The sequence below is a fragment of the Elephas maximus genome, chromosome 10 (assembly GCF_024166365.1).
Source record: "Elephas maximus indicus isolate mEleMax1 chromosome 10, mEleMax1 primary haplotype, whole genome shotgun sequence".
NCBI classification, from domain to species: Eukaryota; Metazoa; Chordata; class Mammalia; order Proboscidea; family Elephantidae; genus Elephas; species Elephas maximus.
The window spans coordinates 113,425,318-113,452,266 of record NC_064828.1 but is presented as its reverse complement, the minus strand read 5'-3'; the positions used below and the strand labels follow the sequence as shown (position 1 = coordinate 113,452,266).

At 48.3% G+C, this 26,949-nt stretch overlaps 1 protein-coding gene across 3 annotated transcripts in view; it reads left to right on the top strand.

Annotated features, from left to right (window-relative positions):
- The window catches only part of EML1 (EMAP like 1), a 216,549-nt gene extending 190,428 nt beyond the window's left edge, over positions 1–26,121 (top strand). The window contains exons 12-23 of one of the 3 annotated variants that reach the window (XM_049897361.1): positions 536–670; positions 1,438–1,537; positions 2,877–3,031; positions 5,182–5,307; positions 5,495–5,626; positions 8,815–8,882; positions 11,525–11,613; positions 19,149–19,246; positions 19,425–19,512; positions 21,573–21,668; positions 23,381–23,511; positions 24,542–26,121. In XM_049897361.1, coding sequence (XP_049753318.1) covers positions 536–670; positions 1,438–1,537; positions 2,877–3,031; positions 5,182–5,307; positions 5,495–5,626; positions 8,815–8,882; positions 11,525–11,613; positions 19,149–19,246; positions 19,425–19,512; positions 21,573–21,668; positions 23,381–23,511; positions 24,542–24,667 — 1,344 coding nt within the window. In that variant the 3' untranslated portion in view covers positions 24,668–26,121. The remainder of the gene's footprint in view (positions 1–535; positions 671–1,437; positions 1,538–2,876; positions 3,032–5,181; positions 5,308–5,494; positions 5,627–8,814; positions 8,883–11,524; positions 11,614–19,148; positions 19,247–19,424; positions 19,513–21,572; positions 21,669–23,380; positions 23,512–24,541) is intronic. The other 2 variants (XM_049897362.1, XM_049897363.1) reach the window with 2 other exon arrangements.
- Positions 26,122–26,949: the final 828 nt, after the last annotated feature.

Genomic DNA, 26,949 nt, shown 5'->3' with positions numbered 1-26,949 from the left:
CTATTTTAAAAACAAATAAAGAGTCCTATTTTAGAAATGCCTACCACTGGGGGGAAAAAAACGGCTCTGGGTCCTTCAGCTGTGCCCTAGATAAACTTGTTATTTACAGTGAGTTGTATTTGAGAATGGTTTCACACTTCAGTTTCATCTACAATGACCCTAAAAATACCTTCAACGATATATATTATTTTCTTCATCATTTTCACTAGTAATGATCTATGTCTTTGCCTTGAAAATATTTCACATGGTTCCATTTTGGTTTCCTTTCTACCAAGAATTAGTACTTTTACCGTATACGTCACACAGCACGTTACTCACGTCTGTAAGAATGCCTGGCGTGGTCCCTGCTACCAGTGGGCACAAAGTAAACGTACGAATAACATTTATGGCAGGATGAATTCAATGTGGGGAGAATCAAAAGACATACCGCTGGACTCGGATAAGTTATCTCTGTGTGGCTCAGACTTAGATTTTGTTTATTTTCTTAACTCTCTGAAGTGGCTTGAGGCATTTGGTTCTCTTGTTTCTCTTACAGTGTTCTAACGAAGCCGTGTTTGCCGTGGATTTCCACCCCACGGACACCAACATAATAGTTACCTGTGGAAAATCACATCTCTACTTTTGGACACTAGAAGGAAGCTCTCTTATTAAGAAGCAAGGATTATTCGAGGTAAAGTTACATTACGTTTTAACTTTATGGGTGGTACATGGAACCAGCTAGGTTTTAAGGGAGCTTGAGGCCTCCCAGTCTTAAAAATTGTTTTAATTGATAAATCTAGGGTATATCTGGGGGGTGTGGTGATGAAGACTGTTCCTTGGACCCTGACATGGTTGGGGAGCCCCTGTGTCCTGTGGGTAACACTGGTGATGCTGAGGAAGAGGGTGGCCCAGCCGGGGGAGAAGAGCCAAGAGAGGAGACAGGCAGCGTCTCCACCGTGGTGCGGCTGGTCACGCAGAGCGTGCAAACCAGGGCACTCACGAAGACGGGCATCGCAAAGGGTGACAGACATCTGTGTGCCTTTTGTCTGGCTGTTTGGGGGCCTTCTGAGAGGGGGACACCAGGGGACAGCACTTCTTCCTGCCCACTGGGCCATTTGCCACCACCACCCAGAGGCTAATTTAGAGGGTGACTCCATTGTGGTGCTAGGGCTGTGTTCTTCAGGTGGTAGCTGTGGTGACACAGCCTTAATGACCTTCAGCACCCTCCTTGGCTTCAACTATCTGCAGGTGCATAACCACCGAGCCACTTGTAGTTGCCAGAAATGTCTTTATTTTAGAGCAAGTAATCTCATGGCATAAATTTTGTGATGGTAAATGAAATGAAAGGCACACAGTGTGGTTACAGAAGCCGACACCATGCAACCTGTAGTTCTAGATACGCTCACTACAAATGAAAGGATGCCTTGGTTAAATGTATATGTTTATAACATTCTGCAGAAACAAGAAAAGCCAAAGTTTGTCCTCTGCGTGACTTTCTCTGAAAATGGTGACACCATTACTGGAGATTCGAGTGGCAACATCTTAGTCTGGGGAAAAGGTAACGAGTGACCGTTCCCAGACCAAACGTTTGATGGTGTTATCACTAGGAGGTCAGATATAATGTCTCTAATAACTGCCCATTGATAAAATTTACAGGATTACTATTAAATTCCAAGTTAGGTGGGTTCGTGCGTACAAGTGTGTGTTTGCGCGCGTGGGATTTGAAATCATAAAAGCAGAGCATGAAGAAACAAGAATAGCAAGAGTTACTGACCTTACATCATTTTAAAAGCCTCTTAAACCCAAGATATTGTGATGGATTAATAACTTTATCAGGAGATCTTTTAAAAATTATAATGATGAAATTATCCATAACTGTACAGCTATAAAATATTAGAATAATTTTTCTGATTCACAGCATTGGGCAGACATTTATTAAGTGGTAATTATATATGCACAGCAGTGGTTTTGCCATTTTTAAAGAGATTGCTGATATGTTTATGTTCTAATTATATATAATTACCGTTTATATATCATAAATTGTAATATGTAATAAATTTATTACACAATACAGATATTGCTTCTTTAAATCTGTAACAGTTTTTGAAGCATTTTCTCACCTAATAATCTTATTTGATCCTAATAATAGCCTCTGTGGAGTAAGCAGATTAGATACCATCACACTTGTTTTAAACTGAATCTCGGACAGTTTAAATAATTTGCAGAGCATGTCATAGCTAGTAAGAAGGCAGGGAGGAAAGGAAGTGTAACTTTTTTAGCATCCCTGCCGCTCTTGGGGCTAGGTGTTTTGTACTTCGTTGTGTTTAATCCCTGGACAACCCCGTGAGGTAAGCAGTAACCCTACTCCACAAAGGTGGAGACTGAGATGTAGAGCAGTAAGTAACTTGTCCAGAGGCACTCAGCTCACAAGGCTGTTGCTGCACACCGTCAGCCGATTCTGACTCACAGCGACCTATGTGACAGAGTAGAACTGCCCCGTAGGGTTTCCTGGACTATGATCTTTGTAGGAGCAGATCGCCAGGTCTTTTCTTCCAATGAGCTACTGGGTAGGTTCGAACCGCCAACCTTTTGGTTAGCAACCAAGCACTTTAACCACTGCGCCCACAGAGCTCCTTACGGGCTGTATAGCTGGGATTTAAACTCAGAGTCCGTGTCCTTAGCCGACTGTGCTCCCACTAAGCATACCAAGCCTGTGTACCTACTCGTCTGCCGGCAACTGGTTTGGCTTTTACACGTCGGGCTCTTTATTAATTTATGTTACAGTGATGTTATAACTGACACTGTCGCATTTTAAAACAAAAGTGAAATGAGATTCGAAAAGGGTGGCCGTGAGCCCTCTGATAACATACTAATGATGGTTTTCTTGGTGTGTTTAGGTACGAATCGAATAAGCTATGCAGTTCAAGGGGCCCACGAGGGTGGTATTTTTGCACTTTGTATATTAAGGGATGGCACCCTGGTGTCAGGAGGAGGGAAAGACCGGAAACTCATTTCTTGGAATGGAAACTATCAAAAACTTCACAAGACTGAGGTAAGACAGGAAGCAGTGCTATTGAAATTCGTTTTGAACATTAAACTGTTATACTAACCAGTTTCTTTGTTAATCTGAAATATTTTGCTTGCAGTTTTCAGAATTGTTTAGAAAAATTTTATTAAATGGGGGCGACATAGGGCGACATATGTCTTAAAATCATGGCGGTCTTGGCAGGTTAAGTACAGCTGCTTAGCTGGAATTGTTACTGTTGTTGTATGCTGTCAAGTGGACTCTGACTCCTAGCGACCCTATAGGATGGAGTAGAACTGCCCCAGGGGGTTTCCTAGGCTGTAAATCTTCACGGAAGCAGATCGCCAGGTCGTTTCTCCCTTGGAGCTGCTGGCGGTTCAAACTGCCTACCTTTCGGTTAGCAGCTAAGCTGCTTAACCGTTGCCAGGGCTCTTTGAAATGGAATTAGGTTTATAAAATTTAAGGCTGCAGCACACTTCGTAGTTAGAATATTTTTGTAATAGAACCAATCTCCGTTTTCCAAGGGAAGATTATCCACACTTTGTTTGATCATCAAAGTCTTCTTTTCTGACTTCTATCCTCAGTGTGTTGCCTTAGGGATAGAGTCCCTGTGGTTGGACAGGGCTCTCAGCGGAGCGCCGACACTTTCTCTAGTGCCCTGGCTCCTTTTATTATCTACTTTACCCCCTTATAACCCCGTCAGCACCCCTGCATGCCAGTAGGAGCCAGAGGCAAGAAATTTAATATTCCTTCTACCCGAACCAAGCCAAGCCAGTTGCCATACAGTCGATTCCATCTCCTGGTGACCCCATGTGAGCAGAGTAGAACCATGCTCCATAGGGTTTACCAGGCTGTGCCTTTTGGAAGGTGATCACTAGGCATTTCTTCCAAGGCACTCCGTGGTAGGCTTCAACCGCCAACCTTTCAGTTTGCAGTCGGACGCTTAACCATTTATGTATGCCACCCACTGATCAGTCTGTTTTATAAGCAGACAGATTGCAAGGCCAGCATCAGCCTGATGGGTGGTGCCCTTCATCCTCAGCACAGAACAGACATGTTGTAGAAGGTTTCCAACTTCTCCGTCAGCTCCCCGCAGCACGGTTGCAGATCACATCCCGGAGCGCCATGGCGGGGTGTCGTGGCCGTCTGCGGGCTGGCCTTTGCTGCCCACTGCCCTTAACAAAGGCAGGCCCGCGTGCGATTTTACCAGCGTGCGATCGAAGCTGTTGTGAATTGCTAGACTCATAGACCTACCCGTGTTAAATTAACCCATTGCCGTCAAGTCCATTCCGACTCATAGCGACCCTACAGAACAGAGCAGAACTGCCCCACAGGGTTTCCAAGGATCAGCTCGTGGATTCCCGCTGCTGACCTTTTGGTTCACAGCCAAGCTCTTAACCACTGCACCACCATAATTGCAAAAATAGCTGCAGGGCCTCATCTAGTTTCTTCCAGGTTATTTACCATTGTTCTGTTTTCTGTGATTCCTCTTCCTTGGTGTGGGTTTTCATGACCTTTTCTCAGATCTGTGCTCACGCAGCAGCCTGGGAACAGGATCTGGGAGAGCAGGCCGCTTCTCCTCCTGGAACTGCAGTCCTTCAGTCCCCCAGGTCCCGCTGCGGCTCTTGGGCTTTTTACGGCGAGGAGCCTGTCTCTTTTCCCAGAGCAAATAGCTCTTGCCTCAGGCATCTTGAAGTTCTGTAACTTACTGTTTAGGTTATTCCATATGTTTACCAACATGAGCAATGGATTTTTAAACTAAATATGGTGAATTGCCAGAGATTTTACCATTTTAAGTTGCAATAAATTTTTAGGAACTTTCTGGGGGTTTTTTTGGTGGCTGTGTTATGGTATTCTTTATTTTCCACGTTTATCTGCTATGGCTGTCGGAAGCCATAACAAGTACAGAGTACACAAACCAATAGTCGTTATTTGCTCGTTTTGTCAAGAAAAATGCTTTATTATGTTTTTAACAATCTCCCTCTTGCCGATGCTTGCAAGATAGACAGCATGCTTGGAGTTTAAGGTTTGGGATTTTGATCGTTCACTCATGTATGAGTGACCCCTTGATAGGAACTGTCATGATATAGAAACAAGCGTTTTAAACGACTGAGTTGTGAGAAGTAACTTAATGAGATTCCAGACGTCATCTTTTCATGTGACTTTTGTCAATGCAGATTCCAGAACAGTTCGGTCCAATACGGACAGTGGCTGAAGGCAAAGGGGATGTGATCCTGATCGGCACAACTAGGAATTTTGTTCTCCAGGGCACCCTGACCGGGGACTTCGTGCCCATCACTCAGGTGCGTTCAGGAAGGCTGTGATAACCGTTCCTAACTTCAGAGTTCCATCTGCTGCGTAAGTTGAGGAGGAAAGAGACTGATGAGAGCGATGAGGAAGTGTGCTTGAGCCATGACCATCATCCTTCAAGACTGCTGGCTGTGGATTGCAGTATTTCAGAGAGCTGCCATTTGTCTTGGTTCTCTGTAGGGTCACACCGATGAGCTCTGGGGACTTGCCACCCACGCCTCCAAGCCTCAGTTCTTGACCTGTGGACACGACAGGCGTGCCACCCTCTGGGACGCTGTCGGCCACCGGCCCGTCTGGGACAAGGTCATTGAGGTAGACAAACACGTTACATTTCCATTGTTCCTTTCAAATGTCATCTGGAACATATTTATTTAATTTTTGCATGAGATTAGTAGTGGTATGAAATCATCCCAGAGCAGATGTTGTTTGTCTCTTTAGAATTGCGTTGCTTTGAACAATTGCGCCTCCATCAGTTCTTAAGTTTACTGTTGAATTTGGGGGCAGCGAGTTAGCCTCTCCAAGTCGGTTGTCAGGTTTCGTGAGTGCACAGAGTCTCTAAAGTGTCTTAAATACTGAGAGATCCTTGTTACACCCCTGCATTCTAGTCACAGCATACTTTCTGAACAGGAACTTAGGAGCTGTACTGAAAATAGGCAAACTTAGCTTATCTCTACAGCATCTGAGTTTGACAGTAAACGTAAAGGGCTTTAGCTTTAAACTCAGCATCTCTGTGAACTTTGCAGAAGGAATTCAGATGCCCCTTGCGTGTCAGAGGGCTGAACCATCCTCTCCCTTCATATAATGCAGTGCATTTATTGAGCACTGTCTGCACGCCACGTACTTCACATGTATCATCCTTAATCCTGGCAGCAGCCTGGCAAGTTCAAGTGGTTTGGTTTGGTTTTGCTTTCTAAATGCCAATTTTATTGATTATGAAATTGAGATTTAAAAAAAAACCAAACCTGTTGCCATCGAGTCGATTCTGACTGTTAGCAACCCTCTAGACAGAGTAGAACTGCCCCGTAGGGCTTCCCAGACTGTAACCTTTGCATAGCAAATGGCCACATCTTTCTCCCACGGAGCAGCTAGTGGGTTCGAACTGCCAACCTTTAGGTTAGCAGCCAAGCACTTAACCACTGGGCCACCAGGGCTCCTCACTGAGACCTAGAGAAGTTAAGTAACTTGCCCAAGGTCACTATGTTTGTAAGCAACAAAGCCAGTGTTTGCACCCAGCTCAGTCTGACTCCCAAACCCAGGCTCTTTCCCCTGCATCATAAAAAAAAAATCATAGTGGGGGTCAAAAACACAGCTCTGTGTTGCTTTGCCATTAATGGCATTTGTAGTCCCACTTAAGGGAACAGCCACTCTGTAGACCCCACACGTCATCCTTTCATTCCCCCCAAAGTTGCCAGCACTTCCCAGTGTGGGAGGCCAGAGTTTTGGCCCTCTTTCCATTCACTGTCAAGGATGTGCTACTGGGCCAGAGATCGCTGTCACTGGGGGCGGGCGTGGAGTGACCCAAGGCAGCAGGCCGGGGCTGGAGGAAAGAGTGCTCAGTGTTATACCTGGCCTGGTGGGGTGCAAGGGGGAACAGATAGGACTGGGGACACGTGAGGGGTTCAGGCAGGGCTGATCACAGCCCTGCAGGCAGTGGGGATACAGTGGTCAGGGAGGGCGGCCTTCCCGAGGTCCCTGTTGGCACAGCAGCCCTCCTGGAGACAGTGACAGCTCCTCATCTCCCTGCCCCTTTACCAGGCTGTTAGCCACTCAGCCTGACATCTGGGGAGCAGCGCTGAGCTGGAAGCCAGAAAGAGATGCAGTTAAGTCCTGGCTTCTGTACCTGCTGGCCACACAGTAGTGGATAGAACGCCCAACCTCTCTGTGCCTCAGTTTCTTACCTCAAAAACACTCTGAGGCTCCAATGACTTGTACATCCAAGTTCCCTGTCAACAGTAAAGCTTCACATGAGCCTGGTTTTTATGTGCCTGTCATTGGCAGCCCTGAGCTTAATTATAGCTCCCACTTTGGAAAAAGCATTGAAATAATATAATCGGTATCTGAAAAGTTTTCTCCAGTCTCTGGTTTTTTTCAGTATATCTGGTAGTTTCTCAATGTATCCTTTCATTTCCATGGCTACTGTCTTTTTTTCTTGGTCTTCCTGTTATTAACCCCTCCTCACTTCCATCCATTCTAAACATCCTGCCAAATGATCTACCTAAAACAAATCCCACATGTCATTCCTTTTATTGGAAGAAGACCCACCTTCACTGCGTTCTTACTTCCTAGAGATCCAAGTCCTCACAGTGGCACTGTAGCCTGTATTACTACCATCATCCGTGACCTTTCCCGCACAGTCCGGGCTGTAAACCCACCACACGCTACCTGCTACGCCACAGATATGTTGCTCCCATACCTTTGATCATATCATTGCCCCCTCAGGCCCTGCGATAGTTTTCTAGGACTGCCGTATCAAAGTACCACAGATTGGGTGGCTTATAGAACAGAAATTTATTGTCTCATAGTTAACAGAGGCTGGGAGTCAGAAATGCAGGTGTTGGCCATGTTGATGTCGGCCATGTTGATTCCTTCTGAGGCTCAGAGAGAAACTGTCCCATGCATCTCCCGCGGCTTCTGGTGGCTCCAGGCATTCCTTGGCTTGCAGCTACAGCGTCACATGGTGTCCTTCCTCTGTCTCCCTGTCTCTTTTCTTTCTTAAGGCCACTACTCAAATAACACTGACATCATCTTCAAAGACCCTATTTCCAGTCACAGTCACGTTCACAGGTACGGGGGTTAGAACTTCAAAGTATCTTTTTGGAGGATACAGTTCAATCCATAAAAAATCCGAACCGAAACAGTTTTGGAGTGTCTGCTTCTCACCTTCGCTGCTGATGATTCTTCCTGGGCTTAAGGCCGAGGTCAAAGGCTTTCCCACCATGAAGCTTTCAACCATCTTTCCTAACTTCATCTCCCCCTCCCCCGGGACCCCACAGCCCTTTGTTTTGACCTGTTTCATCCATCAGCTTCCATCTTGTATCGGTTACCACACAAAAGCTAGGTTGTGCCTTACTCAACGTGGGATCCTTCCAGGGCTGCTGGAACGTCTTGCCCCAACTGTGCAGTCACCCAATATCTGCATAATGGAATTGGGCACAGCAGTCACATTTCCAGACAGTCCAAGCACACTAACGTAAGACAAGATAGAAGTCAGCATAGGGAGGGTCAACTGAAGAGGCTGCCAGTATAAACCATGGCTTTCATCTGATTACTGTGGATATGAAAGGATATAAAACAAGAAGAAAAAAAGTTATGAAAGGATAAAAATATAGTATTATTGAAACATAACATTCCTCCAAGCAGAAAGGATATTTTCCTCCCTGAAGAGAAAAGAGACTCTTTAGAATGGAGCCTTGCATCCCTGAGGGACTAGAGCTGTGCTTGTGTTTATGATGCAGTCTTGTGTCTGGCCGTCAATTTACACTTCCTTTAAAATATTTTAGGATCCAGCTCAGTCTTCTGGTTTTCATCCTTCAGGGTCTGTGGTTGCAGTTGGAACACTGACTGGAAGGTAAGCCCAGGCCAGCGTAGCCTGTGTTTTCAGAGCTTACGGAAAGAGGCATTTTTTTCTTCAGCATTAGGCACAGTTTAGCTCTGAGCTGCATCTTCTCAGCTTCTAAGGAGTTTACCAAGAATTAAGTCAAAACTAGAAAGTAAAACTTCACATGTAACGGTGGTTTTCACATTTTGGACTTTTGGAAATCTGGGGAAAGCTATGGACCCTCTCTCCTAGAAAAATGCATGCTACAACTCCACCATACATGCACATACACTCATACACATACATACACACCCCCACCACACATATACATACATACACACCCCCACCACACATATACACACGCATACCTACCCATACATACACATATACACACACCCCCACCATGCATGCACGCACACCCCTACACACCCATACACATATATAAACACCCATAGACACACACATAAACTCACCCCACCACACATACACATATACACACACCCCCACCATGCATGTACATACACCCCTACACACCTATACTCATATATACACACGTACACACATTCACCCTACCACACATATATACACACCCCTCCACAATACATACACACACTCAAACACACACCCTCACATACACTCACCCCACCACACATGTACACACACGTAATACACACACACCCCCACCACACATACACACACACACTCATCCCACCACACACGTACACATATACACACACCCCACCATGCATACACACACACTCACCCCACCACTCACACATACACATATACACAACGCACACCAATTTGCCTTCACAGAGTTCCTCAAGCCCTGCTTAGAAACTCCTGATCTGGAGGCTAGGGGAAGAACCCAGTTTTGAAATCAGGTGGGAAAGCATTTCAAAGCTCTTCTCCTGGCTGTTCTTTCAAAATTTTAGAAACTTCCTATATTGATACCTCATATTCATGTCCAGCTAACCCCAAGCACCGCCTCTGTGAGGCCAGGCAGCAGGTCTGCGTTGGAATCCCAGCTGGGCTGTGGCAGCAGTGCGCCTTTGAGCCCTTGCTTAGTCTCTGTGTTTGTTTTTCTGTCAAACAGCAATAGTATCACCCACCTGGTATCCAGGCTGATGCACAGAGAGCAGCTGTGGGATGCTGGCTGGTGATAGGGGTTACTATTATTGCTTCACAAACTTTGACTGCCCCTTTTTGTTGTTTATCACAGTGTATGCACTCACTTTGGTTTTAATTCAATTAACTTTGGTGGTTTCTTCCCCTCTTTTCTCTCTCAAAAAAATATACCACTTAGATCCTGTTGTTATGGCTGTATAGAGTATGTATAAGGAAATAAGTCATAGGCAGCAGTGCCTTAAGAGTTGGGCACCATGTAACCAATAGAATTCATCATGAAAATCTTTGCCCAGCAACAGGCATGTACAGCTAGAGGTCAGGGCTCCACATGGAGGGCCAAAACAACCTAACCTATTGCCATCAAATTGATTCTGACTCATAACGACCCTATGGGACAGAGTAGAACTGCTCCATAGGGTTTCCAAGGAGCAGCTGGTGGATTCAAACTGCCAACCTTCTGGCTAGCAGCCTGAGCTCTTAACCACCACACCACCAGGACTCCAAAACAGACCAGAAGTGCCCTATAGGGTTTCCAAGGAGCAGCTGGTGGGTGCAAACTGCCAACCTTTTGGTTAGCAGCTAAGCCCTTGACCACTGCACCACCAGGGCTCCTGTGGAGGGCAAGGAGGCAGTAACTCCAGCTCAGTAGACCTGCTGATGGAATGTCTGCCCTGGAGGTTTGAAACATAGCAGCAGGGAGCCCACATTCCTTTTTATCCCTGATATTGTCCAGGTGCCTTACTGCCACCACTTGAGAGTGTAGCTGGCAGGAGAGTGCAGCCCTTCAGCCGTTCAGCCAACATGCACTGGGTGCTGTGTCCTTGCTAGAGGGTACAAAGCACTTTCGTATCTGCTCCAATTTGGCTTTAACATGGAGCCTCCAAAGTGGACCTGGATTCTTATCCCCATTTTACAGTTGAGGAAACTGAGCCCAGACTGAAACCCATTACCATCAATTCTGACTCAGAGCAACAGAGGTTAAATTCTCCTATTGAAGACCAGTCTTCTGTTCCCTCAGTCCCTTCTTTCACCCTGCTGGTTGCACACTAACATTCACATACAGTCTAGGCTCTCAGCCTGCCTGTATCTGCACACACAGTTCGGAACATCAGCTGCCCTGGGCTTGTCTCCGCCCGATGGCCCTGGGCCCGTTCTGCCTGGCCCTGTGTGAGATCTCTGGGTAAGCTCTCGCAGGTGATCCCTTCGCTGCTTCGTCTGACCAAGGCCCTGGCTTTGGCCCATCCTTTCTGCCCAGGGCCTCTTCTCCTTGTACACGTAAACAACAAAACACGAACACTAGGAGACTCAGCCAGAGCACTGATACGAGATAGTTTTGAATGGTAGCCAGTACACTCTTCCTTTTTTAAACAAATGCTTGCATAGAAAATCTTCTTTGAGTCACAGTTGAGAATAAGCCTTCTTGTTAGGCACAGAGTGTTTATTAAGCACTTGCGGTTCACTGTTTAGCAGTCTTAGTGTCGTTGTAACGGTCCTTCGTTTGCTTGCTAAGCAACTTACTGTACTTTTTCTCACGTTTACAACAGGTGGTTTGTGTTTGACACAGAAACAAAAGACTTGGTCACCGTTCACACGGATGGAAACGAGCAGCTCTCTGTGATGCGTTACTCTCCAGGTTGGAAAACAACCGTTCACCATGATTCCAACAGAATTGTGGAACTCTGTGTAGATGCCTTAAAGAAAAAATTTCACAAGCCTTCTCAGAGTGAAATTTAATTTATACACACACATAACTGTGCATTTAGGGGTTCTCTTCCCTTCTTTGCATCTCTTTTTTTTTAGACTATGCTTGTGTGTCTTCTAGCTTTTTATTATGAAAAATGTCAAATGTAGACAGAATTAGCCACAATACCATGATGAGCCCCATGTACTCCTCACCAGCTTCAATCCGTATCCACTCTTACCCAGTCTTGTTTGCCTGTAGCCCCACCCACTGCCACTGGTTGTCGTTGGGTGCTGCTGAGTGGATTCCGACTCATAGCGATTCCGCGTGAGAACGTAGAACTGCCCCATAGGCATTTTTTGGCCGTACACTCTACGGAAGCAGATCGTTTGGTCTTTCTCGTGCCGAGCTGCTGGGTGGGTTTGAACGCCAGCCTTTCGGTTAGCGCCTGAGCACTGTGACCATTTGTGCCACCAGCGCAGTTCCAGACACCTTGTTGTTTTATCTGTCAATATTGCTATATTTAGGTCTAAATGACGAAGACTTATTAACAGCATTATGGAGGTGTAATTTACATGCAGTAACTCACCCCTGGTAAGCATACAATTTGGTGATTTTTCATAAACCCATAGAGTTGTGTGCCCATCACCACAATCGGTTTTAAAACCTGTTCATTACCCCAGAATGTCCCCTCGTGGCCGTTTAGCAATTAATCCCCACCCCTCCCCCAGCCCGAGACAACCACAATCTGCTCTGTGTCTCTACAAATTTCCTTTTCTGGACATTTCATCTCAGTGGGATCATATAATATGTAGCCTGCTGCATCTGGCTTCTTTCACTTAGAATAATGCTTCTAGATGAATCCATGTTATTGTGCCTAGCAGAACTTTATTCCTTTTTAATTGCTGAATGGTATTCTGCTTTCCAGATATACTGCTTTTTATTTATCCATTCATCGGTTAGTGGACATTTAGGCTGTTTTTAGTTTTTAGCTAATATGAATAATGCTGCTATGAACATGACTCAAAAAAAGGTCCACACACGGTCATCGGTGGATAGTCTTCTAATGCAGAGGTGTCCTGTCTCACTCTCCCTCTTTCCCTCCCTCTCCTGCAGTGTATTTGTTGAAGAAACGTTCATTTCTCCTGTAGCATTTTCCACAGTTTGGCACTGGCTGACTGCATCTCCATGTTGTGTAGCTTGTTCCTCTATCCCCCGTCTTTCCTATAAAGTGATTTTTGGATCTAGAGGCTAGATCATAGTCAGGTTCTGTGTTTATGGTGTGTTGTTCTTACAGGAACCACGTGACGTCTGCTCATCTCTTTTTTGTGTGGTATTAGCAGTTGTTGATGTTCAATCCATAGATCCATAAAGGGTTGAAAATGATTTACATCCCAGTTTCAGCTCTTCTCCATTTATGAGCTGCAGCACTCTAAAGAAAAACTTCCTTCCATCTGCTATTTGGCTACCCAGTGTTAGAGTTCGTATAGGAAAGTCATGATAGATGCTTGATTTCTGTGACTTTATTTACCAATTTCAGATTAGTGAGTTTTTTCTGCCTCCTCTGACAGTGACCAATTGGTGGCGGTGGTTTTGGTGTCATTATGAGTTTAAATATATTGGATCTGTCCCCGGAGCACTGGTGGCACAATGATTAAGTGCTTGGCCGCTAACCAAAAAGTCAGCAGTTGGAACCCATCAGCCACTCCACGGGAGAAAGATTACAGCCTTGGAAATCCTATGGGGCAGTTCTGCTCTGTCCTGTAGGGTCCCTGTGAGTCGGAATCAACTCAACAGCAATGGGTTTGGGTTTTTTGGTTTTGATATATTTCATTCTGTTACATTCAAAATAGATGGAACAATTTATCCATCTTTGGCCAACGGAAGCCACTTCAGGTTGAGTCCTGGTCCTCTGACCTGAACTTAACCAAACCACACCCATTGCTGTCAAGTCAGTTCTAACTCATAGGGAACTTATAGGACAGGGTAGAGCTACCCCACAGGATTCTTAGGCTATAATCTTTACGGGAGCAGATTGACAGGTCTTTGTCCTGTGGAGCACCTGGTGGGTTTGAACTGCCGACCTCTTGTTTAGCAGCCGAGCACTTAACCATTGCGCCACCAAGGCTCCTTGACCTGACCTTAGTGGTCTGTAAAGCTTGCTCTTTGGCATAAGTTGCCAGAGGGTCATCTTACCCATCACTTACCTCAGACCTGTATCAGCCATTTCTCCAAGGTGTTGTTTTAGTCCCTGGAAATACTTGGCAAAGACCAAGCTGCCAGCAATTCATTATTTTTCAGTTTTTCAGAATCTCCTCCTCTATAATCTGATTAGCGGTGCCATCTCTGCCTCATAGTGGGGCTGTGCTCTTGAGACGACCCCATAGAAAAAGCAGCATTTCTGGATGCTTTCCTGTGCCTGAACGAAGTTCATGGCTTCTTGGCCTCAACAGACAGCTGCCCCAGGCACCGTGGGAGCCTGTTCTCCACGTTGAGAAGGAGCTCGCTTGACTCAGAATGCCTTTTCTCTGTGTTGAGAAGGAGTTCACTTAACCCCTAAATACCTTTCATTTATGACCTTTGAGGCTCATGTTTCATTGTTAAGTCAGCTGGTATTCTGCATCCTTTTGTGGTTCTCTCATCATTTCCTTAGTTGTTTTGAACCTCTGGTAAGGCCAAGAGGGCCTTGTCTACTGCCTCTTCCCTGGAAAGCCCTCAGATGTCTGTCAGCTCCTGCTAACCTGAACGGGATCCCTGTGGGAGCGTGCCTCATTTCTTGTCAGCGATATTAATGACTATCCCCTGGAAACCACAGAGCTCTTCCTGCTGGTGACTGCCCCAGGCTTCAGAGCCCCTAGCCCAAGACCATGTGGGGCAAAGGCAAGAGCCCCGGGCCAAAGCCAGGACAGCCTGTGTTTGAGTCCAGTGCCCTCTCTTCAGTAGCAAGGTGACCCTTGTCAAACCACACAGCAGGTGACGGGGAGGCTCAGCTGAGAGAGAAGCTGTGAATATGCTTTTTGAAGAGCAGAGCTTTGTGCTGATGTCATGGGTAATGGTGACGTCACCACCAGCAAAGGCAGTGTTGGTGGCCCCAGGGCTTTGGCCCAGAGCCCTGTAAGGGTGTCGTTGTTGTTGTCAGGTGCCGTTGAATCAGTTCTGATTCATGGCAACCCCGTGTACAACAGAATGGAAGGAACACTGCCCCGTCCTGTGCCCACAGCCGTTGTAGTGCGTGAGCCCGCTATTGCAGCCACCGCATCAGTCCATCTCGTTGAGGGTCTTCCTCTTTTTCGTTGACCCTTTACCAAGCATGATATCCTTCTCCAGGGATTGCTCTCTCCTGACGCCCTAAGGGTAGGGTCCTATTTCGTTCTGCACTGCATGCCCAGTTCCTAGCATAGGGTCTAATACGTAGTAGGTGCTCAGTAAAGATTTGTCGACTGTGTGAACGTAGACGTAAGTACAGGGCAAATGACTATAGTACAAAGCAGAACGTGACTAGCACTGTGCGAATTCTGGTTGCACACAGATTTTTTTGGCCCATATTGTCGTTGTTAGCTGCCATTGAGTCAGTCCTTGACTCATGGTGAACCCATGTTACAGTGTAGAACCGTTCCATAGGGTTTTCTTGGCTGTAATCTTTATGGAAGCAGTTTGCCAGGCCTTTCTTCCATGGCACTGCTGGATGAGTTCGAACTGTCAACCTTTAGGTTAGTAGTTGAGCACAAACCATTTGTGCCACTGGGCTCTTGCTGGCCTGTAGACTATACCATTACAGATTACTGGTTCCATTTTGGATTCAGGTATTTACATATTTGTAAATAAAAAGATTAAAAGCATTAGACCCCCAAACACAGTCTGCCATAGACATGAAATTTCATGAGAATGCTGCCAAAATGCCAGCATTTTGAACTGGATGCCGGCCCATCTTCCAGGTAGCTCCCTGAGCTGTGAGATGCTAAGAAGAGAAGGCATTGTGAAATTCTGAAGGCTTTATTTATCATTCTCTAAGTCTCAGGAAAGTTCTGGACGTTGTGATAGCTGCCTGAGTAAAAGCTAATGGCTCTAGAGCTTTTTAAATGCCACCAACTCAGCAGGATGCTGGGAAGGGCCAGTAAGCCCCCAGCTGCCGGGTAAATGTTACTTTTGAATTGGTGACACAGGCAGACGCTTACCCATCACACAGACCGGTTAGATGATGGAGCTTCAGGATGAATTGGGGCTACCTGGCAAATCCTCTTTGGGTTGGAGGCATGGGGTGTGGGGCTGAGCAGTTCCCTCATAAAGTTAAACTGTGCAGTCAGAATCTTTGACAGCAGGATTGAGGACCTACATCTTTCAGATGATTTCTTGATTCTTTGGACATTTGGACATCCTTGGGTAGTACAAATGACTAAACACTTGGCTGCTAACCAAAAGGTTGGCAGTTCAAGTCCACCCAGAGGTATCTCAGAAAAAAGGCTTGGCGATCTACTTCTGAATCACCAGCCGTGGAAAACTCTGTGGAGCACAGTTCTACTCTCATACACGTGGGGCCACCATGTGTGGAGCACAGTTCTACTCTCATACACGTGGGGCCACCATGTGTGGAGCACAGTTCTACTCTCATACACGTGGGGCCACCATGTGTGGAGCACAGTTCTACTCTCATACACGTGGGGCCACCATGTGTCAGAGTGAACTCAATGGCAACTGGTATTTTAGGTCTCACGTGGCTTCTGGTGAGCACTTTGTCTAGAATTGGTTGTTTGTATTTATTAGGCAGGCAGGACAGGTTTATATATTCATGAATGAATGTAGGCAAAATAGTGAGGATTTGAGGCCAGGGTGGCTGACCTCAGAGCCCACGACTTATCCACGAGCTCCCCGTCATCCTAGGCAGTTGCAGCAGGGAAGGTGCCAAGGAAATGAGGGGAGTCACTTGGAGAAGGCAGAGGTCTTTCATTTTGGGACATTGGGGGGTCTGGTATGGGGGTACCCTCTGAGGAAAGGAGCCTTCCCACCTGAACCCAGTGCACTGCCCTTCCTGGGCCCTGCGTCCCTGTTCACAGCGCCCTGCAGGATACTCCAGATGCAGCCAGGAAGTGGGGGGGAGGGGCAGGTGCTGAGGAACTGGAGACTCTGGTGGGGGAGGTGGGGTCAGGGTGGGCAAAGAGGACAAGGGAGGCCTCCAGGACTCCAGGTCTCCCTGTCCACTGCTCGGAAGCCTGGGGCCATGGGCTGTTCCAGTCCACGGGTGTTCCTCCATGCTGAGTGTTTCTCCAGCCAGCAGCGAGTTTAAACTGCTACATGATGGCGCTTGATGAGAAGTTCAAAGAGGAATTACAACCTGATGAAGGCTGCCGAAGACAGAAATGAATTGCCAGGGGAGGTTGTCAAGAATTGAAGCCTTTGAATTGTGGTGTTGGCGAAGAATATTGACTATACCATGGACTGCCAAAAGAACAAACAAATCTGTCTTGGAAGAAGTACAACCAGAGTGCTCCTTAGAGGCAAGGACGGCGAGATTACATCTTACATACTTTGGACATGTTGTCAGGAGAGATCAGTCCCTGGAGAAGGACGTCATGCTTGGCAGAGTACAGGGTCAGCGGAAAAGAAGACCCTCCACGAGGTGGATTGACACAGTGGCTGCAACAATGGGCTCAAGCGTAACAATGACTGTGATTACAGTGCAGAGCTGGGCAGTGTTTCGTTCTGTAGCACAGAGTTGCTATGAGTCGGAACTGACTGGACGGCACCTAACGAACAACAAACAATTTTTCATTCCTTTTTAAAAACCCAGTCGAAGATGGCGGCGGTGGTGGTGGTTTTTAGATGCCGAAGAGTCGGCTCAGACTCCTGGCCACCTCGCATATAACAGCATGAAACGGTGCCCAGTCCTGCGCCGTCTTCACGGTCATGTCGGAGTCCACCGTTGCAGCCATTCTATCAGTCCTTCTCGCCAAGGGTTTCCCTTGTTTTCGCTGACCCTCTACCAAGCATGATGTCCTTTCCTAGTGATTGGTCTCTCCTGATTATACGTCCAAAGTAAGCCGGCTGAAATCTCACCACCCTTGCTCCTATGGAGCATTCTGGTTATATATATATATATGTATGTATTTATCCTAGTTGTATACATGGATATATATGTTCGTCAAAACTCATCTGTATACTTGAGATGTGTGCATTTCACTGTGTATAAATTATACCTCAATGTTGGTTTTTAAAATGGAGGGTTAAGGTAAAGCTCTAACTTGATATTTTTTCCTTAAATAACGGGCCAATTACCCAAAACCTGTTTGTTAACTATCAGTGGTTCCGTTATGAGAGAGTCCTCGCTATGGAATTTACAAGCGGTAAGGTAGGTCTTCGAGGCCATTTGCTGAAGGGCACACAGCCACCAGGCTGCTGCTGCACTTGTAGGTTTTCGGCTATTTTTCACCCTTAAGCTGTGTCAGAGGGGCTGTGGAATTTCACAGTGAAATGCTCAGGCTCTGGAGTCAGACTGCCTGGGCTTGAACCCCACCCTCTATAAAGCCCTGTGACCTTGGCCAAGTTACTTTACCGTCCTGGGCCTCAGTTCCCTCTCCTGGAAAACGGGGGCAATAACGCGTGCCTCATAGGGTTGCTGTGAGGATTAAGTAAGTTAACACAGGAAGAGTTTAGAACAGCACCTGGTATATAGTAGGCAGTCATACGTGTTGACTGTTGTAATAGTTACGGTAATTGTTATTGGCATTTAGTATCTATCGTTATCATCGTTGCTGTTGTTGGGGCTTGGATCATTGGAGAAACTGAGTATGTGGATGGATGATTTGCCAGGCACCTCCCTGACACGTTCTAGAACCATCCGCAGCAGATGGTGGCTGTCAGCTGGCTTCAGCGTCCCTGCCCTACTGCCTCCATCCTTTAGGAGTTCCTGCTCTGGCCAGGCTGGCCTCATCCTGCCAAACCCCATTTGACCGGTCTGGGTCAAGACTTCCCCTAAAGTCATTTCCTGATGGCCCAGCCCTGCTGTCTCCTGTGGGGTTCCCTGCCTTGACAAGGGAAAGCAGAGGAGAGGGGCCAAGAGAAACAATCCTTAGTGCCGGTGACCTCTAAGTACTTTAGGAATATTGGCCACGTGCGTCTTCTCAGTTACCCTGAGGCAGTATCATGTGCCATGTCTTGTGGATGGAGGGAGGAGCAAGCACCCTGTCCACAGCCCCAAGCCGGTGGAGAGACACCCCCACTGCCTGCCTTCGATTCCAGGCCTCCCCTGGCTTCCGGTGGCCCACCCTGCACGTCGGTTCCCTTCTCCTCCCTCTGGCTCTGGCCTTGGGGAAGCCAGCCCTATCCTTTCCACAGTATCTTCTGGACCTGCCCCTTGGACATCATACCTTTGAAATAATCCATTAATAGATTTATGTGGCTATTTTCTCTAAATCTGTGATGGTGGCTAGGCTTATCCCTTGTAACTGATAAAATGTTTACTGATAGAGATGTAATTTGTCCTGTGTTTGTAGATGGGAATTTCCTGGCCATCGGCTCTCACGACAACTCTATCTATATCTACGGAGTCAGTGACAACGGCAGGAAGTACACTCGAGTCGGCAAGTGCTCAGTAAGCACACTCCTCATTTTCACGAACACGCATGTGTCCGCTGAATGACCTCGCTTTCACAGACACGCGTGTGTCCGCTGAATGACCTTGTTTTCACGTACATGTGTGTGTCCACTGAGTGACCTCAGTGTAGTGCTGGGATCCAGGCGGGCGAGCTCACAGGCTCTTCTCTCTCCAGGGTCATTCCAGCTTCATCACTCACTTGGACTGGTCAGTAAACTCACAGTTCCTCGTGTCAAATTCAGGAGACTATGAAATCCTTTACTGTGAGTAGCTCCCTAAGAGCTGTCTGGGGTTCAGGTCTCGTAAAACACCCGCTCCTGTAACAGCCCACTTCCCTGTGACTGGGCACGTGCTGCCGTCTCCATCCTGGTTTCCTCCTCTGTAAAATAGGGCAGTTGGGCTGGACCACCCCTTTTGGGTCCTTCCTAGTGCCAAGATACTTTAGGTCTGGGCTGGCCATGGGCCCCTGGGAAGGAGATGGGGGCCCACCCCAAGGAGGAAGAAGGCAGGTCTACCCTTTCTGTCCTTGAGGTAGAGCAGCCTCACCCAGCTGCCTCCCGAGGAGGACTAAGGCAGATCTACCCCTCTGTGGCTGAGGTAGGACCAGGCTCACCTAGCTTCCTCCCAAGGAGGAAGAGGCAGGACCCTGCAGGGATAGGCTGGAGGTGAGCAGACAAGGCAGAAAGAGAGTAGGTCAGACCCATCGCGTGAGGAGCCCTCGCTTTGTGAAGGCATCACACCATGCAGGTGTGACCCTGACATCCCTCTCACGCAGCTGGACATCCGCTCCCCAGCAATGTCCTCCTTCCCTCCCAACCTTCCCCGACAGTCTGTGCACCCAGGCAGGACCTGGGACCCTGAGGACGAGAGTGACTGGCACTCACTGAGCACACACTACACACCATCCACTGATTCCACAGACATCTGCCAAGCGCCTGCCACATGCCAAGCTCGGGGCTAAGCACGAGGCCACAGGGGCCAGCCTCCACCACACGGGAAATGCTGAAAAGTGCAGCACCTTCGCCTGTGCTTTCCCTGAGCTGTTCCCCTTTACGGCTGCAGAAATGGGGGCTCAGGAACCAGGCTGTAGGTATCGAGAGCCTGTGGGAGGGGAGAGGGTCACACTTACTTGGGGCATGTCACTCACTTATTGGTAAGCCCAGGTCAGGCAGGGCTGCAGGTCTACATAGCATATCCCCTGACTTGAGCCCCCTCTAGTGGGGAAGGGGCCACATGGTCTCCTCCTTCCCCTCTCTCCAAAGTCCTGCTGGTTTTCAGGGATAGTCCTGGGTCTGGAATCTCCTCAGACTAGTGAGAGCTCATTTGTTGAACCAACCAACTACCTGGGGACTTGGTGTGACTGGTTTCTGTACGCTTCCATCACTAACTCACAGCTGGAGGAGGGTGTGTGTGTGTGTGGTGTTTGTGTGTGTGTGTGTGGTGTTTATGTGGGGGGTGGTGTTTGTGTGTGTGTGTGTGTGGTTGTGTGTGTGGTGTTGATGTGGTTGTGTGTGTGGTGTTTATGTGTGTGTGTGGTGTTTGTGTGTGTGTGGTGTTTGTGTGTGTGTGGTGTTTATGTGGGGGGTGGTGCTTGGGGGAGTGTGGGGTGTGTGTGTGTGGTGTTTATATTGGGGGTAGTGTTGATGTGGAGGGTGTGTGGTGTTTATGTGGTGGTGTCTGTGGTATTTGTGTAAAGGTTATGAGTGATATTTATGTCGGGGGTGGTATTTATGTGGGAGGATGTGTAGCATTTACGTGTGGGGTGTGGGGTGTGGTGTTTGTGTGGGGGTGTGGGGTATGTGTTTGTGGTGTTTATGTAGGGGGTTGCTTATGTGGGGTTTGTGTATGTGTGTGGTATTTGTGTGAGGGATATGTGTGGTATTTATGTGGGTGTATGTGTGCGTGGTGTTAATGTGTGGGGGGGGTGTGAATGCGCTTACTAAGGGAGGGCTGGGATGCCTGGTAGCAGGGGGGCAGAGCTGTGTCAGGGGCTCCAATGGGGACTGTGAGCCGGCAGCGGCCTAGGCACCTGAGGACGGAAAGAAAGGCTGTGGGAGACAGACCCAGAGAAGGAGGTAGAAGTAGAACAGAGAGGAGAGGCCACTCCCCTGGGGCCTGGGGGCCTGCACTCCATTTCAGGCGAGCTGGCAGCTGTGAGCACGCTCTCATGGGCTAGGCAGTGGAAGGTGCCCCTCTGTTCGGAGGGCTCTGTAGCCACATGGGGCAGCTCTGTGGGCTCAGCCTCCCCCGGGGGAGGAGTGGAAGGGGCACGCTCATCTTGCTGTGGCCCAGATGTTACCAGACCTGTGTTTGCTTTTTCCAGGGGTTCCCTCTGCGTGTAAGCAGGTTGTAAGTGTGGAAACGACGAGAGACATTGAATGGGCTACATACACCTGCACTTTGGGGTTCCATGTCTTTGGTACGTTTTCTGCAGATTCTTTGGTTCAAACGTAAGACAAACCAGTTGTGGAATATTTCCCTAGTAGCTCTGAAGCCTTCTAGGCATCAGCCTGGTCAGCGGCTCTGCTGCTGCGTGAACACCTCACAGACACGCTCCTGAGCTCCTAGGGGGCAGGGCTCCAGGCCTCGGCCAGGTCGGGGAGCCGAGGGGAGGGGGGAGCTTTTTAGCCTTTTTCTGATGTAGGAAACGGGTCCTGAGACGATCGACTAGAATTCTCTCCTCTCGGGTTGTGTCGAATGAATCGAGATGGACCTGGTGACACAAAATCATTGGCCTTATCCTTGGTTAGAGGTTTTGTTGGGGGGAGGGGAGAGGGTTGGGAGGGGCCCATAAACCGAATATTTCACTTCTTCAAAGTTCTGATTTAGCATATACTCATAAATGACCTAAAGCAAACAGCCACAGTTTAGTAGAATAAAAAGAGAAGATGATACCTATAATCTCTTCTTGTAAGACCCTCAGTCAGTAAGTTGGTAAGAATTCCACACGTCATCTTGGAGCTGGCGTTTTGCCGTTTTCTGGTGCCGGATATCTGGGTCTTTTTCAGAACTGCCAGACAAGAAAGTGGTATGCATCCAACCATCCCATGTCCAGAGTTATTGGGACCAGAGGGCGTTCCAGACACTGGCCAGGAGACACCACCCCAAATCTGCTCCAGGCCAACCTGGGAACAGAGGCCCCCAGCTGCCCATAAAGGACGGAGCCGTAGCCACAGTCACAAAGGGCTGATGCCGGGAAATACCCAGCAATCACACGCAGACCCAGACATTTCACAAGGCCATTGGAAAGACACTCACATGGAAAAAGTTACCAAAAAAGTTAGGACACTGAAGGCGTGAAGACTAGTCAGCCTCCCCCAGGATGCTTGGGGGTACAGGACAGGCCACTGTGCCCGGGACCAGGGTTGCTGGCTCTCTCTCCCCTGTAGCACCAGAAAGGGGCCCCGTGAGGGATGAGGGCCACAGGGAGTCTGTTGTTGCACCATCCCATGTTGAAGGGTTTCCTGAGAAATCGAGAGAGACTGGACACTGAGGCCGGGTGTCCTTGTCCCTTGTTTCTGAAGGCCAGGATCTAAGGCAATTGCTTTCCACGGAGCCCAGTGGCCAGGCCGTGTGTGGTGTGGCCCCAGGTGTCCGTGGAGCCCAGCAGTGTGGCCCCAGGTGTCCATGGAGCCCAGTGGTATGGCCCCGGGTGTCCGCAGAGCTCAGGGTGTGGCCCTGGGCATCCGCAGAACTCAGCGGTGTGGCCCCAGGTGTCCAAGGAGCTCAACGGTGGCCCCAGGTGTGTGGAGCTCAGCACTGTGGCCCCGGGCGTCCATGAGGCTCAGCGCTGTGGCCCCGGGTATCCATGGAGCTCAGCCATATGGCCCCAGGTGTCCATGGAGCCCAGCGGCATGGCCCCGGGTGTCTGCGGAGCTCAGTGGTGTGGCCCCAGGTGTCCATGGAGTTCAACGGTGTGGCCCCAGGTGTCTGGAGCTCAGCACTGTGGCCCCGGGCGTCCATAGGGCTCAGCAGTGTGCCCCTGGGTATCCAAGGAGCTCAGCCATACGGCCCGAGGTTCCATGGAGCCCAGCAGCATGGCCCTGGGTGTCTGGAACCCAGCAGCGTGGCCTGCACAGTGTGGCCTGTGTTCCCGCTATCTCCATTGCTCACTCACGGCCTTTGTTTCAGGAGTGTGGCCAGAAGGTTCAGACGGAACAGACATCAACGCTGTCTGCCGGGCCCACGAGAAGAAGCTCCTGTCGACCGGAGACGACTTTGGCAAAGTGCACCTCTTCTCTTACCCCTGCTCCCAGTTCAGGGTGAGGGACTTGTCGTCTCCCCTGGTCCGGTCCCTGGTAGCTTGCCTGGCTGCGTGGCCAGCGAATAGAAATGTGCCCAGAATGACGGGGCCCTGCCATGCTCCCTGCTGCCCCGGGCACAGCCCAGGCTCTCTCCATGACCTGCAAGACTTCGGGTCTAGCCTGTCCGCCACTGTAGCTGCGGGGGCCTCACTCCTTCCCTCCACCTGTGCTCCCTCTGCGCAGCCCTGCCCACTCCCCCTCTGCATCCTTCCTGACCCGGTCCTCCTTCACCCTCAGCCCAGCCTCCTGCTGGCCCTCCTGCAGGCTGACCTCTTGTAGGAACAAAGCTCGCGGCAGAGGTAGCCACCAGACCCTGGACTGTTGATCTGTAGGGACCTCCTGAGCCCCTCGTGTGTCCCAGCACACAGCAATGCTCAGTTGAAGCTATGTAGTGAAGGAATTAAGGAATGGCTCCCGAATTCAAGCACCTCCTGGTCCCAAATACTCACCTTGTATTAAGCTTTTTTTTAAAAAATAATATATTATTGTGTTTTCAGTGAGAGTTTACACGGCAAATTAAGTTCCCATTTAAGTTTCTACACAGATTATTCAGTGACATTGGTTACATTTTACACAGTGGGTCACCGTTCTCCTTAATTCCGTTCTGGTCGTTCCATTTCCCGTACTCTAGTTTCCCTGCCCCCTTACTCCTCATCTTTGCTTTAGGATTGTTAACCATTTGGTCTCATATAGATGACTTTTTTAAAGGAGCACAGTACTCACAGGGGGTATTCTTTATTTTCTGAGCCAATCTGTTATTGAGCTAAAAGGTGACCTCAGGGGATAGTTTCGGTTCAAGGTTTAAAGAGTATTTCAGGGTGATTGTCTCGGGGAGTCTCAACAGGTCCATTAAGTCTGGACTTCTTAAGAATTTGCATTCTGCTGTGCCATCAAGGCTCTTCTCTCGTGGCCCTGATCAGAATGGTCCGTAGCGGCAGCCAGGCACTGTCTGGCTTGTAGGAAACTTTTCTCTCTCGTTCTTTTCCAGGCGCCAAGCCACGTGTACGGGGGGCACAGCAGTCATGTCACCAACGTGGATTTTCTGCATGCAGACAGCCACCTCATCTCCACGGGTGGCAAGGACACCAGCATCATGCAGTGGCGGGTCGTTTAGTCCCCACTGGGCCGCGGGGGCAGGAGGTTTGGGGGCTCACGGCACCCCACGCCCGAACACGGACTCGCATTATGCTTTGGTCACTGTGATTTCTGTTTCGTTTTAAAAATTCTTACAAACCTCAGGAAAAAAGATGCCCTCTACCGGTTACCTTAGCCTAGAGAATCATGGGTGTCACGTCAGATAGTTTGTTTTCTCTTTGGTTGTACAGTATATAATACAGTGCACATTTAATATAAAAAGACACCAAGGTTTACATTACGGTGACATCAACAGAAGTAACTGGTATGTACTTGGTAACTTTTCTATGAACTCTGCAAAAATGGTCACAGAATGCCTTTTAAAATATTGTGTATAGTCTTCACTGTTTCGCAGTAGCTTGCTGAGTTACATATTTATGACACTGGTGAGGTACTGAATCGTGGTCGCTGGTGATTAATGGGTCCCGAAGATGAACCGATAGAGAAGGAGCCAGTAACCGATTGGCTGCCCCGGGAAATGCAAGACTGAGGCTCTGTTTGGTTACCTTTTCTGAGGTGTCAGTACACACTCCTTCTGGGAGGCTGGTGAGGAAGGGGTGGCTGTAGGCGTCTTGTGTTAAGCAGCGCTGCCGCAGATTAGCGGAGATTTCAGCAGGGTGAACAGGCATCGGGGGTCTGAGCTGGACAGTGCTGCCTAACCAAGTGCGGTCAGCCTCTTCACACATGGGCCGCGTTCCCCTCTGCTCCCTGCTCACTGCCCGCTCAACAGCCAAGACATGCAACCACCGTCCTCTGTAGAGTAATTGGCATGGTACCGTATTGTATAGAGTGTTAGCGAGTCATAAGAAATACGTAAGGCTAGGCTTTACTGTGCTATGCTTATGGACATTGTATATTTGTATTCTAAGACCAAGTAGACCAAGTCAGAAAGATGTCTTTTAAGTGTACCATAAACCTGCTAGGGGAGCAGCCCGGAACGGCTCCAGGAAGGGCGAAGGGCAGCTTCTCCCCCGGCCCTGGGTGCAGGCGGCTCTTTCCCGTGCGAAGCAAGGCTGTGTTCTGTTGAGTAAAACGTAGACGGCATAAATTTGTCAAGAAGGCCTTATCCATTTCGATTGTGTGACAGATTGAAATTTATTGTTTACATTGGGGGATGTATCTCGGATTTTAAAATAGGAGAGTAATAAGCAGACTTCAACACAAATATTAAGATTTTTACTTGTTAGAGGCTGGCCGATGAATTCTCCAAGCTCTACAGCGCTGGTTGTGTGGAGCAGCTGACCTCCAGCCTGCGGCCAGAGGGCAGGAGAGCAGCCAACAACGTGTATCCACGGTGGCTTTGTTCGTATGTACCCTTACCACATATATTCTATGATGAAATAAAATCTGAAAAGTGAATTTCTTATTGACCGATATTCATGAAAGAATATAAATTAAAATATTTAAAATTAGATGTGATTTACACTATACTGTTTCACGGACAGATTTTCTTAGCCGGGTCATCTGCAGGTGAAGCCATCGTTGCTGTGTGATGTGTAAGCAGTCGTCAGATCAGATCCGTATCAAGAATTTGGCTTCATTACCATGTCCAGTTGTTAGCTCACATGGTTAGGTAAATACTACCAAAAAATCATTTTAGAATTAATAAATGAGGGGATAGCCGGACGAGGGAAGGGAAAGGGGCCCGTTGTTGACTTGGAAATTGCAAGATCCACTTTGAGTTAGTTCTGCATGTTTCCTCTATTTTCCAAGCTCAGTCATGGAGAAAGGACATACACGGATTTTCTTGCACTCTCCTTAATCACCTACGTTTTATTTTACTTTTTTTCATAATCGCCTACATTTTAAGTGAAATTCTTCAAACAACCTGCTGTTAGCCTTGCAGGTATTTAGTGTTTGCTCCCTCACCCTTTCAGGTAGCGAGCGCTGACCGTGCGGCCACTCACCCCCTCTCAGGCAGACAAGGCCTAGGGTCTCCAGGATTCTGCTGGGAAGAGGTCCAGGAGGCAGGGGGCAGCCGCCCAACCATGTAGCCTGGCCTTTTCCTCCCCTGCATCGTGGGGTCTTTGGGGCCATAGTGCCTCTTACCTGCTTCCCTGCAAAAGACAAGGACAGTACCCATTGCTGTCCAGTTGATTCCGATTCATGGCGTCTCCATATGTTACAGAGTAGAACTGCCCTGTAGGGTTTTCTCGGCTGTAATCCTTACGGAAGCAGATTCCCAGGACTGTCTTCTACGGTGCCGTTGAATGGGTTCAAACAGCCAGCCTTTAGGTTAGTAGTTGAGTGCAAACTTTATTT